The sequence below is a fragment of the Fomitiporia mediterranea genome, assembly GCF_000271605.1.
Source record: "Fomitiporia mediterranea MF3/22 unplaced genomic scaffold FOMMEscaffold_8, whole genome shotgun sequence".
Classification (NCBI taxonomy): domain Eukaryota; kingdom Fungi; phylum Basidiomycota; class Agaricomycetes; order Hymenochaetales; family Hymenochaetaceae; genus Fomitiporia; species Fomitiporia mediterranea.
The window spans coordinates 386609-399468 of NW_006760393.1; the positions used below are offsets into that span (position 1 = coordinate 386609).

Sequence of the window (12860 nt, forward strand, 5' to 3'; positions counted from 1 at the left end):
AATGTCAGCTGCAGGTACAATCTTCTGGGCCTCACTTGCCGCACTTGAAAGATCGGCTAGTGAGAATATGCACAAGGATTTGTCTCCGCCCGTCAAATTGAGTACGCAAATTATGAAATCTTCCACGATTTCTAGACACTCAACGGATAACTTGTCGCAGATAATTAGTATAATTAAAAAATGGAAAGATAATCACCTACGTGTGTTATTACCAATGATCTGGCCTCTGTATAGAAGAATACCGTCAGCACTCCAGTTGATACTCCCCAGACTTGTTGGTACACGACAGTAATATTGCGCCATAACTTGGTGACAAGGGGTCGCCCATATCCCCTATTCAGTAGTCTACCAGTGTAGACTGTTTCGAAAGTGGAAGTCTCGCGCGAAAATCTCAAGATACTTGCATACCTAAACATGAATGGAGTCCAAAAGGCTAAGAACAACAATGTAACGAGGCAACAGGGACGTACATATCACCCATTTGGTCACCTTGTAGATATTCATCCGTCAGAAGTAAATTCATATCTCCGTTGGGCTGCATCTCAAAATCGTAATAGCACAACAACTTCGGCCGGTCTTCCGATGCACCTTCAGGGAGGTCGGGATATACCCACAGACAATTCTTGTTTTGCACAGACCAACACTGAAGATATCCCGCTGGCCAATATATCAAAAGAAACTCACCACCAGGGACGAGACACAGGTGCATGCCAAATTCAACCGGTTCGCCAAGCACTTCATCAGGGTTGGCTCCTTCTAATGAAATGGCTATCTCTCGAACTATCCTGGGTGAAGAATCGCTTGCACCCAGTAATGCTTGTCTACGGGCACCCACAGCAACACTGCGCAGGTCTGATATGCTTAGAGTATCAGGGGAAATATGAATGGGTAGGTTAGGGGGCTCTAATGGACCAAGATTTTGAAGGCAATGCATCCAAATGGTTCGACTTTTCGCGAGACTATGGAACAATTTGCAGCACTAAGCACAGAAACATTGAGACGTCGACCAATAGGTAATAAAGAGAGGAAGAACTGACCATTTCGAGAGATACTACTTCGCTAGGTCCGCATCTCACCATGACCTGCCACCAGATATCGATGGGCACTTCGGTGCCTCTGAGAATCCGCAGTGCCATACTACGAGTATACGGGAAAGTTCTGCGCTTCCTGACACATCGAGGTGTCGAAAGAGAGCGGAAGGCGTTGTGGGCACCTGTGGGATTCGATTGCTAGGTAACTATTTGTGCTTCATCCAGCTGCTGTATTGCAATGTTTGCAGCAAAGTTGTGCTTGGCCCATTAATACACAGACAAGTAGAGCATTTGCCTTATGACAATGGTAGGGGGCTCAGGGACATCATGAAAGCTCCTGAACACCCTTTCCATTATGCAAGCCGTATGTGATAGATTTGATAGGAAAATGTACCCTCAGGCGGACGAAAAGGTAAAAAGTTGATCACGTGCTTGGTACATACGAACAGCGACGAGCAATGTTAAGGCACAAGCAGTCGGAGCATGCCGAAACGACAGTCTCCCGTAGGTAGGTGATTGCTCCTCTGGATACCTCCTTAAGATTGGTTCTGGAAAGATGGAGGGGGAAAATGTCGCAAATCAGCAATGGTGTGAAGAGCACGCCATCATTCTGAAGTCGACACTGCTTAGACCTTTAGCTGCGGTAAGCTTGTACGGGATAAATTCCACGGGTCAAAGGAGCTGCTAGACACACTATGCGGCATATTGACTGTGCAGTACTCGAGACAGATTATCGCAGACTGAATAACAGGATTCCATCAGTTCGAATGACAACCAGCGCGGCATGCTGAAAGCATAGAAGCTAACAGCGACATCCTTGCTAATGAGCTCGCAGGCGAGGTGTCAATGAAGAGTTGGGTACGTCCTTAACGTCAAATTCGTAGAATATGGGATAGGGTAAAGTCGCGTTCACTCTCAAAGTGCAAACCCCCATTGTATGACATAAGCGGAGCGTGATCGGAGGAAGCCGGAAATCGCGAAATCCCTTTAAAGCCGCAGGACATGTCCGTGAGCACGCTCCCCAACGTTTCTTCAGTTTCGACAACGTCCACGCCCTCTCTTTCTCATCATGTTTGTCAGACAAGCAGCACGCGTATTAACGAGTAACGCTCGCCTCTTCTCATCGTCGGCGTCACGCCACACGAAGGTGGCCGTACTCGGTGCCAGCGGAGGTATTGGCCAACCATTGTCCCTGCTGCTGAAGCTCGACCCGCTCGTGTCGTCCCTTAGCCTGTACGATATTCGTTTGGCACCCGGTGTTGCTGCTGATGTCAGCCATGTTGACACTCCTGGAGAGGTACGTGTTCTCATGTAAAAAAAACATCATAACAATTTATTAATCTTGGTTGTACTATTCAGGTCAAGGGATACCCCGCTGACAAGCTTGATGATGCTCTTGACGGTGTAAAAGTAGTCGTTATCCCAGCTGGTGTTCCGAGGAAGGTTCGTCATTTAAGACTTCTCGGAATTAATGTATAATTTACTAATTTGAATACAGCCGGGCGTAAGCAATTTTTTCCACATTTAAGTTGTTAGAACACATTTACCGAACAGATGACGCGTTGTAGATGACTCGGGATGACCTTTTCAATGTGAGTACTATTGGCGAACAAGTGTACTAATAGAGTTCTGATAGTTTAATGTTCTGCACGCGCTTGCCGGAATTTTCAGACCAACGCTTCTATTGTCCGGGATTTGGCTTCTGCTGTCGCCCGTGTATCGCCCGAGGCACACGTTCTTGTCATCTCCAACCCTGTCAACTCTACTGTCCCCATCGTCGCGTCCGTTTTTGAGAAGGCTGGTGTCTTTGACCCGCGCCGCCTTTTCGGTGTTACCACGCTCGATGTCGTTCGTGCCGCTCGTTTTGTCTCCGGTTCCGTGAACGTCGCGCCCGCTGAAGCGCCGATTACGGTTGTTGGTGGTCACTCTGGCGTTACCATCGTCCCTCTCCTGAGCCAGAACAACTATGGCAAGTCGATTACTGGCGAGACGTACGAAAAGCTTGTCCACCGTATCCAGTTCGGTGGTGACGAGGTTGTGAAGGCGAAGGATGGTGCTGGCTCCGCAACTCTCTCGATGGCATATGCCGGGGCTAAATTCACCAATGCGCTCCTCCGCGGTCTCAATGGCGAGAAGGGCGTAATTACTCCAACGTTCGTCAAGAACGATCTCTACGCAGACAAGGGCGTCGACTTCTTCGCTTCCAACGTTGAGCTTGGCGTATGTTACGTTTCTCTAGTGTCTCTGCCCTCTTCTAATCTCCTGCCTTATGTAGAAAAACGGGGTGGAGAAGATTTATCCAGTTGGCCCTGTCACTGCTGTGGAACAGAAGCTCCTTGACGCTGCAATTCCCGAGCTCAAGAAGAACATCGAGAAGGGCAAGGCTTTCGCAGCTCAGTAAGGGCGTCTACAGTGCTGGCATTCGATCTGCACAAAATGCGTAGCTTTCGGTAGACGGCGCTAGACCTCTAGACAGATCGTGCTGAAGCAATCAAAATCTATGGCCTTAATATTGGTTCTTAATGTCTTTTCGAAATACTTTGACCAGTCACGCAAGTTATAGAACTATCCGATCCGAACACCGCTCCGAATGATTGATAAGTAACGACGTCGAGGTAAGGTTACACAACGTCTCTTGCTGTGATGACGTCGAACATAGGCAAAGTATACATTTATTCAAGAAGCTCAGTAGATCCCAATATATTTATCTTCCATAATTCACTCAAATAAGATGGCCTATTGGTTGCGGGCCTCCTCCATTGACACTCGCATTCCAAGCGAGTTGGCCTCCGACGAACGTCTTCTCCACCTTGCCCTGCACGGTGATACCAACATAAGCCGAAAGCTTATTCTTAAAGTGTAAATTCTCCTTGGTGATCTAGGAAATACTTTGCTTTCTGTGAACTATGAGTAAGGAATCAATCTTACCTTAAATTGGGCTTCTGGGTCCCAAATAATCAAGTCAGCATCCCAACCAACTCGAATCGCTCCTTTCTTGTCCTGTAAAGAGGCTTGCTTCGAAGTCGCCTCACTTGTCCACTTCATAATTTGCCCAATGCTGACTCCGCGCTTCTTACCCTCAGTCCAAAGCAAGCTAAGCCCAAGTCCAAGAGTACTAATTCCACCCCACGCTTTCATAAGGTCTCCATCTTGCAGCCGTTTGAGCTCTGCAACACATGGACTATGGTCTGATACAACGCAATCAATCGTACCATCGACTAACGCTTCCCAAAGTGCATTGCGATTAGCTTCATCACGAATTGGCGGACAACATTTGTACTGCGGTGCTGCGTCTGGGATTGACGATGACGCGAGTACGAGATAATGGAAACACGTCTCAACGGTTAGACGTGCTCCTGCTTTACGTGCGGCGCGAATTGACGGGAGCGCAGAGGCGGCGGAGAGATGCACAATGTGACAACGCACTGACGGGTACTTCTTTTGCAGGCTGATAATTAGATTGATTGCGTCGCATTCTAACTCCTCTGGTCTGGAATCGAGGTACGTTTCGTATAAATGAGGATCTGTTCCTGGCCTTGCCTCGGCATGAACTTTCTCTGATTCAAGCTCAGCATGAAAGAGTAGAACGGTATCGGTGTTCTTTAGTTACGGGTCAGTATTACGAAACTATGGCTAGCAAGAAATCGTTTACCTGCAATTCCTGCATTGCCTTTTCGATGTTCTCGGCTTTGACACATGGGAATTCCTACATGGGTCAATGTTCAGTCTCCTACCTCAGGTTGAATAAAATAAATGAATCCTACCTCGACTCCACTCTCAATCATAAAACACTTAAACCCTTTTACTCCATCTTCACTCATAGCCCTAAGTTCATGCTACTCAAGCACCATTAAGCTCAGATAACCTCTAATAATTCAACCATTAAGACAACATGCCTCATTTCCCGGTATCAATCCTCCCCAAAACGCAACGTCACTCCAACACTGACCTTTTGCAGCCTTTCGCTTAATCGCTAGATTCTCCTTTGTCGTCGTCGGTGGGATCGAGTTGAGCGGCATATCCACTACTGTAGTGACGCCACCCGCCACAGCCGCTTGAGTGCCCGTCCAGAATCCCTCCCAGTCTGTTCGGCCAGGTTCATTCAAATGGACGTGAGAGCTGAGTTCAAATAAGTTCCATTGCTATGCTGCTGAGGATAAGATGTCATAGCATACTCTACAAGCCCAGGCAGTATTGATTTATCCCCCGCATCGATCCATTCATTATCATTAGCTTCAGGAAAGTCAGAACGAGAGGAACGACTCTCGCGGACTTCGACGATTTTTCCTGTTGTCTTGTCAGCAATTACTGTTGCAGGCTTGCAAGATTCGTTCCCAGGAAGGAGAACATTATTTGAAGTGAAAACAACCTTGTTTGAAGACATGGTAGTTACAGGATAAGATAAGTACTAGTAGGAAGATCATGGCGATCATGCATACAGTTAATCAAAATCAAATAGAGTCTAACTCAAATTGGGCTGCTTTTCTTCATTGGGAGTTAATCTTGCTGCAAGTACAAATCAGTGTCCTCGTCCAGTAAAATTGCGTTAAAAGACGTGCTATCGTGTATGCATTTTCTTCAAGCATTCGTATCAAAAGTACTTCGCGCTACGCTCATATTCAAGATACAAGCTTCATCCATTGTGAAACGCAGCACTCAATTACATTTGTCCCCTCCGCATAATATTCCTCCTCACCCTCCTCCTTTCTGCACCAATCGCATCACTTTTACTCCACTGCAAGTACGGGATTCCATCCATTCCTCTTGATAGCGAACCATCGCGCTCCAACTCTCGATAATCCAGCATTCCCCACACTGGCAGTTCAACCTCGCCTTTGACAAGACAGCGTGCTTCGGCAGCGGCGATTAAAGTCGGAGGCACTGGAGTGAGTATATGCAAGACGTCATTCATCGAGCTCGAGCTTTCATTCTCCGGTTGAGATGTCGAGTCAAATAGCGAAGGCGAGACACCTCGGATGAGTGCGAGGCCAATGCAATTTGACCTTGAAGGGTCTGATGGAGGAGCACCTTGCGTGTAAGGCAATCTCGACTCGCGAGCGTCGTGTGTGTGATCATCTTGAACATCTGGTTGACATGAGACAAGTGCGACTATCGCGCCGTTCAATACTCGTGAGATCTCCAAGGGTACCACGTCCTCCATACCCGCACCTACCAGGAAGACATTGTCTATCGCTTCTCCAACTGAAACCGCGTACGGCACTTGAGCAATGAGAGGAAGGCGGAAGTCCCACGTGCAGGGCAGTGCGCAAGAGTCGTGAGATGCAGAGGTACGGTTCCGAACGGGGACAGGAAGAAGATCAAACTGGGATGGCGAAGGAATAGAGTGAAAATAAGACATCAACGAGAGTGTGCGCCAGTCCGCAGCAGAGTAACGTGCAGATTGCGCATCAAGTGAAATCGCCTCTACTTCAAACGTTCGCGGTCCAGATCCGCTCCTATCATATTCGCTCCCAGTTGAGATCGTAGACCTCATGGATAACTCATTCATGTTTGAAGTCAGAGACCCGACAAAAACCATATGCGTGGGTGCTACCAGCTCTTCAACACGTCTCGCGAGGTCCGTTCCAAGACCCTTCGTCCATCCCATAGTATTAACAACCAAAGGAATGACGTCGGCATTCTTGCGATCATCCTCATCGGTCTCGTACAGTTCGTCCTCCGGAGCTGGATACTGTACCTCGAGCTTGTACGTTTCCACAAGCGCAGACACAGCTGAAAGATAATGTTCAGGATTATTACGCGGCGTAGTTGCGCCTATGTAATGCGAGGCGTATGGAAGAGCAGGATGAGTAAATGGGGGACCTTAGAGAAAATCTGTATCAACTTTCTGACACAACATCCTTAGTAGAATTCACGTACCAAAAACAGGACCGTCGATAACGTGCAGCGAGACCAATCCAGGAGGAGTGAATTCTGTTTGTCCCACATCACATTCCAGGAATGCAACACGTCGATATCTATTCAGAAGACGATTGCCAAGCGTTCGCGCCAATGTGCTTTTCCCGGTTCGCTTCCGTCCTCGTACCAAGACGGTGACGGGATCTAAACTTTGCACATCCTCATCGTGCTCTTCCGAGAAGCAAATAGGGAGAGATGAGAAAGCCGCCTTCCAAGAGTCCGGAACCTGGAAGGGTTGCAACGAACGTGGTATAGAAGAAAGCTGCAACGCAAATAAATATATGACGTTTCAAAAAAGAAACAATTGCTCTTACAAGTTTTGCACTGGCCAAGTTCAAAACACTTTCACCGAACGAAGAAAGCTCGAATGCACTTTCGAATGTCTTGCACACTCGCCCGATGTTTCCAATTCCGGTAGACACATCCTCCAGTAAAATAAGTATACTTTTCTGATCGACCTTGCGATTGATTTCATATGGTAAATTCGGAGTATTAAGGTCGCCAGAAGCAATGGCTCGAATAACAGGAACTGGGGAACATCTCGGAGCATAGATTATATGTGACCTTGATGGGTAGGCATATACCTCGGCACCCATGAGAGATATGGAACCTCTGAGGACAGTCAGTGAATATACACCAAGCAACGCCATAGTCTCGTTCTCCGCTAACGAAACTACGGTGCCCTTGCGACCTGATAAGAAATCATGGTCACACCCGTCAAGGTAGAATACATTCTTGTCTAGCTGAGGAACGAACGATAGGTATTGCGGAGCATGATGTTGGGTGATCTGAGGCGGTCCTAAACGAAAGGCAGTTTCTGGTTGGATTTCTGGAGGTAAGGCACCTGGAATAGGATAGTCGACCTCATCATCAGAAGAGCTGGCTGGCGGACGACTAGGTGACCAAGCCCGCGCTGGTCTCCGAGGTGGATGAGATTGAATGACATTGTTGAAATCTGGATTACTGTATCCGCCTTCAGTTTCGTCACTCGAGGAACTTGACGAGCTGTCAGGCTTTTCATCGTCTCGGACAGCCTCATTTTCTAGCTGGTAGTAACGAGCATGTGATGCGTCAACGTTCACAGATTTCTTCCGTCGTTTTTTGCGTGCTACAGGCGTCTCTGCGCTCCGAGTTTCCGTTGCCTTGCGTTTAGCTTGTAGTGACCGAAGCACCGCGGTCTCGAGGTGCTCAGAATCCGAGTTCGAGTCATTATCAGGTACATCGACAGTCTTTGACGTAGAAGGGGTAGATTGAGAGACCGAGGCGAGCGTTGCAGCTTGAGCCGCCTTCCGTGCGGCAATGGCGCTGAGCATGAGCAGCGTTTTAAAAATTTGTACAGACGAATCGGGAAGCTCTTACTTCATCCGCTACTACCACTATCGCTAAACAGTCTACTCTGCATACAAAACAGTTGTACATCTATGGCGTCAACATTAACTAACGAGACAGCAGCATCTGCTCCTGACCCGTTACTTGTTCTATTTGCACGAGGTGTAATCGCTCGTCTCGGTACCTGGCACGCACTCCGTCTCGCTATCGACCAATCCTGGGGTGGTCCAGAATCTACACAGAAACAAACCTGGATGGCGTCCGTAATCGTCGACGAGTTCGATCCTAGCCAATCTCTAGAAACACCAGATGCACCTTACGTCGAAGAAATGCTGCTACAAATCATGGACGACGAGTTCGACGTAATATTAGAGGACGGAAGTTCAGAGGCGGTTGCTCGTGACATAGTGAGCTTGTGGGAGATGAGGGAAGCCGAACCACGAATGAAAGCAGCTGTTGAGCTCTGGGAAGAGCAAGTGAATAAAGCGAGGGGGAAGAAGGTTCCACATCAAGAGGTCGTAGACTCAAATGCTGAAGTAGACGGCAGCGGTAGCGAATGGGAAGACGACGATGAAGCGGAAAGTGATGGCGATGAGGTTCCGCCGCTATTACAACCACGAACGCAGAAATCTCGAGAAGAGCCTGAAGTAGACGACGAAGGCTTTACTAGGGTGACGAGTAAAAGGAAAAGCCATAGCTAATAGTAATTGTGAGTGACAATCTACCTAGTTATTCGCATTCTGATTTCGGCGTTAGGCTGCATGAACAAAACAAAAATCTATGTACTATTGGTTTCTTCGATTTACTATTTGACGCAATACTATCCTAGGTTTAAATGAAGCATTCTGGTTAAAATGGATATACCATGGTACTCTTCCTCCACCATGTCCTGATGTTTTGAATATATGCATTCTCCTTTGCAAACTAATAGACGATACAGGATGCTTTTGGAATATTCTGGAGTTCTTTGAATTGTGTCTCTCCCGGTAAAATAATAGAATGGTCGCCTGGCACAAAATGTTATACTATGAGACACAAGATAACAGGAATTCACTGGTTGCTCAAGCAATACATGTTATTACACATTTTATTATATGAAATAAAGAAAAGCTGATTGTAAACCGGATCCTACTTTTGCACAGTTCTGTCAACAATACACAAAGCAACAATATTCAAGAAGAGGTTCTCACCCAGTCTTAGTCTTCATCCTCGAAACAAATGATTGGATCTGATGGTTTATTTTGGAGCCACTCTCGCCAGAGTTCCTTATACATGGCATTGGAAACCTGGCCTGTAGAAGGTATCCTTCTGACTCCTCTAGTCCGCTTAGCCGGACAGCAGGGTGCATCACGGTTGATCGAACGCATTTGCAACTTCCGTCCAAATTTTGAGATGTGATACATCTGTCGAAGATCTCGGGTACTGAGATACCGCACTAAACGAGAAGCCTGCACAAACGTAGGGTGAGGCTAGTTCATGATTCATAACGTCAATATTCGTTTCACATTGGTGCGAAGAAAACCACTCACATCACCAGGAAAGACAAGCCAATGCCATCTAACAACGGACTTCGCCGGAACGTTAAATTCTACTTGATCGTCACGCTTTCCCCGTTTCTCTCTATATTCCGGTAGAAGTCGAGGTACATAGTACACAATCGGCTTCTCTCCTCGAGAATTCCAAGGTCCATTAGATTTCCCCTTCCCAAATCGAGCATCGGAGAAGGACAGTTCCTTCTGTCCAAGCTCAGCATTCCTCCAATAAGCATCCTCCTGTTCAGGGGTATCATACGTCTTACACGGGCTCTCCTTCCGAAAGAACGACCGTACAAACTCCCAAACCGAACTCCAGATCGATCCATTCCACGTCCACGTAATCGTCTTCGCAGGTCTCAGAAACCTACGCAGTAGTAGTGGTAACGAATTCGCTAAAAGAGGAAGAGGATCCAGATGACTCCTAAACACGACGCAAGACCAAGTTAAGGGTACCATCAAAAGCAGCGCGTATTTGCCAAGAGAGAAAGGACGTAAAAAGTCAAAGTAATCAAAGTCGTCAAGAAATTTAGCGAGAGTCCGCATAATAATTCCTAGTCCGCTTGATAGTCCTTGTACAAGCTAGCCTGGCGTACCACAAAAGCGTGTTCGGGCCCTGTTTTCATTTCGAGTGTGAAATGAAAGAAACGAGGTGGGGAGGCAAGACGACGATGGACAGATTGTAATATTTATACTAGCCCTTGACAGTTGTGGGTGATTTCTATACGGATTTCTTGTACTTTTGTGTAATGTTTACGGTAGAAGTTGTATCCCAGTGTTCAAGTAGAGACGATGCAAGATTTTTGTCTCTTTCCAAATGTGGACTACCCAAATGTCTAAACCTTATCGCTCGGAATGTTTCACTCGTTCATGGGCCAAAGTTTGAAAAGATCGCAGACTCATTAACAATAATAATTAGGATACTTCGTGAAGAGTATGTAATGCCCAACTTCGACTTTCTCCGTCAAGATGTCCTAGAAAGTGGACCAAGTAGCAAAAATTCCACAATGTTCAGTTGACGTAACTCGCTGCATTCTGAGTTTCAAAATTAAATCCTCTGTTTACGTCTACCTAAAGCTCTGCGCACTATTACACTGTTCAGAATGCGAAAAAAAGAATCGAAAGAGCCAATGTTATCTACACCACATATATCCGTGTATCACTGTGCATTCCCATCTGCCACATTCTGTTCTGCGACTTCTGTCTCTCGTGGAGGGTTCCAAGGACCAGCATCACTAAGCGAACAACCACCAGGGCAACGGCACAATCCACCAAACTCCGCAGGCAAGTTCTCCGCCGGGATCTGCTCAAGGAGCTCCTTACTACCATCGCCGGAAGGGATGTTAATCTTCGCTTGAGTGACGGGATCGAGCCATCCCTTGATGACACTCCAGACCGTAGTGAACATCCATGGTGCGTTGATAATATAGAACTTGCCCATCGTCTCTGGGTAGTAATTCTGTCCGATCTCGCTGGCATCCTTTACGTAGCCCTTGACATCCCAGAATGCTTTGATCCCAACATTCTTGAGGTCGAGGATCGTCGTACAAGTCTCAATTGGGTGACCCGTGGCTTTGGAGCATGCCGGGAGACGCTCGGTCAAGAACTTTTCGTATTCGAGGATGAGAGCTTGGATCTGCCGTTCTTGTGAAGTGATTTTCCGTAGTTCGGTGACGTTAACGTTGCCAAGACGTTCTATGTATAAGGGACGTCCATCCTACGATAAGAAATTGAGAGTGAGATAGGATTTAGTTTGATAAGCATTGAGCACACTTGCCTTGTCTTGCTTGTGGTAATATTGGGGATAATACTTGTCAACCAACTTCTTCTCGTCAAACTTGAAGTTTCTGCGAATAACGGAATCACGATTATCGACTGCCGATCAAGGATGAATTATGGGCGCTTACTTCACGATATCATCCACGTTCTTCCTCTTCCTCCAATCCTCCGCATCAATGAGCATTTTCTTAGCCAGTGCCACATCCCATTTCCGTGCTCGTAAAAACCTATATCAAATGTGAGGTCACAGACACAGCGCCAAAGAAGGCTAAACCCACCTTAGAAGCGTCGCATCATCCATCCGTTCCTCTACGAAATATCCTGCATCCTTGATCTCCTGCTTGAATTTCTCAAGCGTCTGCTGCTGTTCTTGGGTGAGATTCCCCAGTCGACCCGGAGGAGGAACGTAGTTTGAGTCAGTAACACCCGTTGAGTTCGTAGCAGCAGTTGGCTCTGCCATGATTGAGTTCGTCTATCGATAGGGTATTCCGTGTAGTTTGAGGTGGTGGTTCTGAGGAAAGTTTATGTGTGTCTTTGCAAAGACGTGAAAGGACGACGCGGGCTTCGACTCGACAACTCGTGATTGCGTTGGTGCCTCGGCGCACTCGCGAGGTTTTCGCCTTCGGTCTGACTGACTGGCAAATGACGTCAAAGCTGGAAAACTTTCAAGTTGTTTCCCACCACTACGTACATGAAAATAGATGTTCCTTGGCGTGGCTCTCGTCGTCACTGGAGGTGATCAATACTGAGACTGAAAGAAATCAAATTTATATCAGGTGAAATGGCAGAGGCCACTGCCGCACTGCGGCACGTGGTTCGGTCTGCACCGCCCACATGTGACGACAATCAAGCCGACCAATCATGAACAATGAACATTGACCGCGTCATTTAGCGAAGCTCTGCCTCACGCAAGTAAAGAACTGCCTTGAATTCATTGCTCATACAAAAAGATACCAATTGTATGGCTAAGTTGTCTTGAAAAAGCTGGTCACTAGCTACATGACCTCTATTGATGTCTGGATAGTTATCGATCAATGCTTTCCTCATAATTCTAACTTTTGACAATGTTTTCTTTAATTCTTTACTCAATAGAAAATACCTATATCTGCCCTTGACAGTAATGCTTTTCTTCAGATGTAATACTTTGACTGTCCATTCTCCTATTGTGAATTCCGTTGCACAGTTAGCTCTGTCTGCAATGTTTTTCAATCTTACTTTGTCCTTATTATCATTTTGATTTTCGTTTCGAGATAGTGTTCAGTGAAGTTTC

General features: G+C 46.8%; 6 protein-coding genes across 6 annotated transcripts; 2 read left to right on the forward strand and 4 right to left on the reverse strand.

Annotated features, from left to right (window-relative positions):
- Positions 1–2076: 2076 nt before the first annotated feature.
- FOMMEDRAFT_21290 (NAD-malate dehydrogenase) lies at positions 2077–3737 on the forward strand. The gene is made up of 6 exons (XM_007267990.1): positions 2077–2328; positions 2391–2474; positions 2530–2535; positions 2600–2623; positions 2703–3251; positions 3307–3737. The coding sequence occupies exons 1-6, from the start codon at positions 2101–2103 to the stop codon at positions 3430–3432; spliced, it is 1017 nt and encodes a 338-aa protein (XP_007268052.1). The 5' UTR covers positions 2077–2100; the 3' UTR covers positions 3433–3737.
- Positions 3738–3753: 16 nt separating this feature from the next.
- On the reverse strand, positions 3754–5415 carry FOMMEDRAFT_110091 (allantoinase; the record flags this gene model as incomplete). The annotated part of the gene is made up of 6 exons (XM_007267991.1): positions 3754–3909; positions 3960–4631; positions 4684–4737; positions 4796–4867; positions 4928–5150; positions 5207–5415. The coding sequence occupies 6 exons, from the start codon at positions 5413–5415 to the stop codon at positions 3754–3756; spliced, it is 1386 nt and encodes a 461-aa protein (XP_007268053.1).
- Positions 5416–5564: 149 nt separating this feature from the next.
- FOMMEDRAFT_110095 (uncharacterized protein) lies at positions 5565–8242 on the reverse strand. The gene is made up of 3 exons (XM_007267992.1): positions 7265–8242; positions 6912–7212; positions 5565–6854 (listed from the first exon to the last, which is right to left on the reverse strand). The coding sequence occupies exons 1-3, from the start codon at positions 7598–7600 to the stop codon at positions 5692–5694; spliced, it is 1800 nt and encodes a 599-aa protein (XP_007268054.1). The 5' UTR covers positions 7601–8242; the 3' UTR covers positions 5565–5691.
- Positions 8243–8328: 86 nt separating this feature from the next.
- On the forward strand, positions 8329–9282 carry FOMMEDRAFT_125191 (uncharacterized protein). The gene is made up of 2 exons (XM_007267993.1): positions 8329–8988; positions 9036–9282. Exon 1 carries the CDS (start codon positions 8372–8374, stop codon positions 8978–8980), a length of 609 nt encoding a protein of 202 aa, XP_007268055.1. The 5' UTR covers positions 8329–8371; the 3' UTR covers positions 8981–8988; positions 9036–9282.
- Positions 9283–9475: 193 nt separating this feature from the next.
- On the reverse strand, positions 9476–10357 carry FOMMEDRAFT_157886 (uncharacterized protein; the record flags this gene model as incomplete). Its single annotated transcript, XM_007267994.1, has 2 exons — positions 9476–9748; positions 9809–10357. The coding sequence occupies 2 exons, from the start codon at positions 10355–10357 to the stop codon at positions 9476–9478; spliced, it is 822 nt and encodes a 273-aa protein (XP_007268056.1).
- A 613-nt stretch (positions 10358–10970) lies between these two features.
- FOMMEDRAFT_135094 (uncharacterized protein) lies at positions 10971–12050 on the reverse strand (the record flags this gene model as incomplete). The annotated part of the gene is made up of 4 exons (XM_007267995.1): positions 10971–11528; positions 11589–11658; positions 11719–11817; positions 11869–12050. 4 exons carry the CDS (start codon positions 12048–12050, stop codon positions 10971–10973), a joined length of 909 nt encoding a protein of 302 aa, XP_007268057.1.
- Positions 12051–12860: the final 810 nt, after the last annotated feature.

Bases quoted from the DNA above. Each gene is read 5' to 3' on its own strand.
- FOMMEDRAFT_21290 (XM_007267990.1), top strand. From the start codon at position 2,101: ATGTTTGTCAGACAAGCAGCACGCGTATTAACGAGTAACGCTCGCCTC. The intron at 2,329-2,390 runs GTACGTGTTCTC...TGTACTATTCAG, and splicing joins ATGTTGACACTCCTGGAGAG to GTCAAGGGATACCCCGCTGA. The intron at 2,624-2,702 runs GTGAGTACTATT...CGGAATTTTCAG, and splicing joins CTCGGGATGACCTTTTCAAT to ACCAACGCTTCTATTGTCCG.
- FOMMEDRAFT_110095 (XM_007267992.1), bottom strand. From the start codon at position 7,600: ATGGCGTTGCTTGGTGTATATTCACTGACTGTCCTCAGAGGTTCCATA. The intron at 7,213-7,264 runs GTAAGAGCAATT...TTTGCGTTGCAG, and splicing joins ACTTGGCCAGTGCAAAACTT to CTTTCTTCTATACCACGTTC. The intron at 6,855-6,911 runs GTACGTGAATTC...ATTTTCTCTAAG, and splicing joins TATCGACGGTCCTGTTTTTG to GTCCCCCATTTACTCATCCT.
- FOMMEDRAFT_125191 (XM_007267993.1), top strand. From the start codon at position 8,372: ATGGCGTCAACATTAACTAACGAGACAGCAGCATCTGCTCCTGACCCG.